Source organism: Sipha flava, unplaced genomic scaffold (genome assembly GCF_003268045.1).
Source record: "Sipha flava isolate LNK unplaced genomic scaffold, YSA_version1 18952_pilon_pilon, whole genome shotgun sequence".
In the NCBI taxonomy this organism is placed as follows: domain Eukaryota; kingdom Metazoa; phylum Arthropoda; class Insecta; order Hemiptera; family Aphididae; genus Sipha; species Sipha flava.
The window spans coordinates 1-4,021 of NW_020272507.1; the positions used below are offsets into that span (position 1 = coordinate 1).

A 4,021-nucleotide genomic window follows, 5' to 3' on the forward strand; every position below is an offset into this window, starting at 1 on the left:
TGAATATTTACAATCTGTATAGATACTGTATGTTTATAAATAATTAAAATGCCTATTACATAATAATAATATATTTATTATTCATAATATTTTTATACAATATTTATGTATATAAAAACATAAAAAATAACCTCTTGTATTATAAATTATAAACATGAATATAAAAAATAAAAATTTACAATTTCATTACTACAAAATCATTAATTTTTTTCAAGTCTTTTTATATTAAAAGCAGCTTGTGCCAATACATATTTTACAACTTTCTCCATATCATTTTGAGTAACATTTTTGAATTTATGATTTTGTTTTACTGCATCTGTATAAGAACAAAATATATTGAATTATTAATAATAAAATAATATATACAATAGTTTCAGTATAATTAAACAATATGATAATCTAACACGTCTTTTATCAAGTCAATAATATCATACTTACTATAATTTATAGTACTATGTAAGTATTAAAATTAAAATATAATATGAAGTTATTTATTTTAAAATGATAGGAAGTTAGATAGATGTAAAATTATTTAGATAAGAAGAGCATTAATAAAAATATGAATACATTATAAATATCTATATATTTTAATGAAATCTATTATTCTGGTAAAACATATAGTATAGTCACATTTATGTTAGATTATCGACTATTGAAAATAAATAATAAAACATAAAATAAATGTTTAAAATATAAAGTATAATAAAACCAATTCAATTTCAGATAACATACCAAATATGACTGAACAAACGGCTAAACTTGAAAATTTATCTTTTCCTTTCTTTCCACTATATGAATACAATTTTAACAACTCATCTGTAAAGAGCTTACTCATAATCCTTTTAATCATTGATTTACTGTGTTTGCCACCAATGTAAGATAGTTGATTGGTCTTAAAAAAACAGAACATTATTTTATTAACTATGTGTTATATAATATTAATTTAAAATAATAAGAGCCGTGAATGTGTAATGTGCAATAAGACCATTTACATTACATTCAAAATTCTTAATACTAAAAACACCATACAAATTATTTGTTTAAAAATATAATGAACTGTCAAATGTTATTAAAAAGAAAAACGTTATATAAATAAAAAATGTCATACATTTAAAAAATTACCATAGTTCCTTGATTAAAATAAAAAATATAGTAAATAATGGAAAATTAAATTTTGCAATAAGTTAAAAAAAAAATCACTTATCCAACAAATTGTCAGCTCTATTTAAAAGTAATTTAATATTTAAACAGGTAGGTTGTTACTATACCAAATTAATCCTGAATGCGCTATCGCCAGATATTTTATCATTTAACGTCTGAAGGTCAATTGTATTGTCCATAGGTAAAGTACAATCACTCATATAGTTCAATGATGACATGTTATCAATACTATTAGAATAATGTGTAATGTCTTTACATTTGGACTCCAAGTATTCAAATCTCTGGCTCAATTCTAATTGATTATTCACAACTCTCCGTAACTCATGCTTAATAAAAGCCAATTTATGTAGGACATCTTTTTGAAAACCATAATCTATATTGCAGGAAATTATAATACTACATTTTTATGATTGTTTTTAATAACTTAGGTCAAACAAAATAACTCGCCCACAGATTTATATGACATTTTATTAGTTGATGGTTATCAGAATCTGATATATTAAATTTGTCATTTATTTTCACAATATGCTCATTTATTTTTAGAATACCTGCAGAATAATGATTATTAATAAATATTATGTAATTATTAATTTTGGTAGTAAGAAAATTATTACATTTTAATTTACCTGGTTGAGATTCAATGGGTTTTGTCACATTTTGATCAACATTATTTTCAATAATCATGTCATTATTATTGCAGCCAACACTGTCCTCATCACTATTGATTGTGTCATTGTTTAATGGTTTTTTAGAAATAATATCATCAGTTACTATAAATTAAATTAGAATATTAAATTATGTTATAGTAAAAGACAAAAATGGGCAAAATACATCATAGGCGAGAAATGTTAAAAATACATTATTTACTAGCATTTTCATCATTTACTGCCTAATGTTGTCATTTTCAACACAAAAGCCTTTAGACTGAATCTTATATATACACACATAGGTATCAACATTCTACATACCACCTTTTACATTACTATAAGAAAGTTTTCTAGAAACCGATTTGTTTTGAGAATTTTGATCTGTTTTCTTGTAATAGCTTTCACTTTCAATATTTTGAGAAATTGGACTCATCAAAATAACTATATATGAAAATTTGATGAATTATTTTATAATATTTAACTATTTAAGAAAAGTAAGTTTAACTCATATTTACTTTTTTTTTGGAGACGGTGACCATCCACTTATATGTGTAATCCCCGGTGTATTTTTAACTTTAGTTTTATGAGAAAAAGTACCACTGTCATCATCATCCTCAGATGCTAAATAACATTATTTTTTTTTAAAAACGCTTTTTATAAACATAAGATAATTAATATACCTGAATAAGTTGGACACAAGGAACTGGGCATCATTATATAATTTGTTGTAACTTTACTCTTCCGTTTAGTCCTTACATTATCATAGTCTTTGGCGGATATAGCTTGATATATCAGTTCTAGTTAAACCTTTTTTGGTCATTTCTCGAGCTTTAAGTAATGAATCTATAATATTTTAAGTATACATATATAAGGTCGTATAACTATGAATATTAGTAATATAGTATGAAAAATCAACAGAATTCATTAATGTTCTTATACTGAGTATTTATTATATATTTATTTTACTATTAAGGTTATACTTTAAGCAGAACTCATGACTGTCTTGCTAAGTGCTGTTTTGTGCTACCTAATAATAGTGACATGTAAATTAGATTCAAGATAATAACCATGTGTGAAATCATATTTAGCTTAGATAATAGATATTAACCTTGTATGGATTACTTATGAAATGATTTTTAAACATAGGTACATCTTATTTTTCACTTTGATAAACTTATGTATTTTTAATATGTATTATTATAAAAAAAAAAAACCTTAACACTATCAGAGTAAATATCTCTTAAAATAGTCAATTTTTTGTTGAAAATGTAAACATTTTGTACCTTAATGTATGGGTTTGAACACCATGAGCTATCTATAAGCATTACTGTAGATTTATTCAGGTGTTTTACACAACTTATAAGTCATGCAGTGGTGTATTAAAGTATCACAATCCCAAATTTGGAATATAAATTAAAAATAAACCAAGATAAAAGATAAATAAAAAAAAAATCAAGCCAAATAAACCAAATACTATACCTATTAAAAATTATATTTTTAAATAATTTACCAGTTGTTTTCAATAATCTGGCATTGAAATAAGTATACTTAATTTCATTGGGGATAATTTTACGCTCAATTAGTTTTCTAATTGTAGAATAGTTTTTAGTTATTGACCAGGCACATTTATTTTTTTTCAACCAATTTGTAGGCACAGCTTCCAGTGAATTGTCTTCAGTGAATTTGACGACTGAATAAGTATTCATTATTACAAAATTCTAAAATATAATACATACAGAAAACAGAAATTGTATTGTTTATTAAATTAAAAATTCACTTATTTGGCAAATACAAATTACATATTAACATTAACAAAAAAAATTATTTAAAAAGTAACAAAATAATAAAATAAAATGCTTAATTATATTATAATTAATATAAAAACTAATCATAATATGTATGTATAATAGGATATGCAATATAGCATTGTTTCTCAACCTTTTTAGTATTGCGACTCCCAAAATAGGTATAAAATATGGTCAATCACTTCGCGACCCTCCTCCCCCATCTATATTAGGTAAAAATTTGATTTGAATTTATATTTTATAAATCAGCGTTTTATTATTTTTGACCTACGCGACCCCAATTCAAGGTGTTCGTGACCCCCTGATTGAGAAACGCTGCAATATAGTGTTTGAGACTATAATCATACATAATCATATATTTAGAAAATTCAGTATGTTCAATATCAATCATTGTAAAATTTTTTGATA

General features: G+C 23.7%; 2 protein-coding genes across 2 annotated transcripts; both read right to left on the reverse strand.

The window, feature by feature from the left end:
- Positions 1 to 209: 209 nt before the first annotated feature.
- On the reverse strand, positions 210 to 3,545 carry LOC112681288 (the record flags this gene model as incomplete). The annotated part of the gene is made up of 6 exons (XM_025551552.1): positions 3,319 to 3,545; positions 2,571 to 2,651; positions 2,324 to 2,429; positions 1,269 to 1,557; positions 733 to 892; positions 210 to 316 (listed from the first exon to the last, which is right to left on the reverse strand). Coding segments are annotated over exons 1-6 (939 nt in total), but the record flags the coding sequence as incomplete, so codon positions are not given.
- Positions 1,547 to 2,429, reverse strand: LOC112681289. The gene is made up of 4 exons (XM_025551553.1): positions 2,324 to 2,429; positions 2,130 to 2,249; positions 1,788 to 1,931; positions 1,547 to 1,709 (listed from the first exon to the last, which is right to left on the reverse strand). Exons 2-4 carry the CDS (start codon positions 2,239 to 2,241, stop codon positions 1,591 to 1,593), a joined length of 375 nt encoding a protein of 124 aa, XP_025407338.1. The 5' UTR covers positions 2,242 to 2,249; positions 2,324 to 2,429; the 3' UTR covers positions 1,547 to 1,590.
- Positions 3,546 to 4,021: the final 476 nt, after the last annotated feature.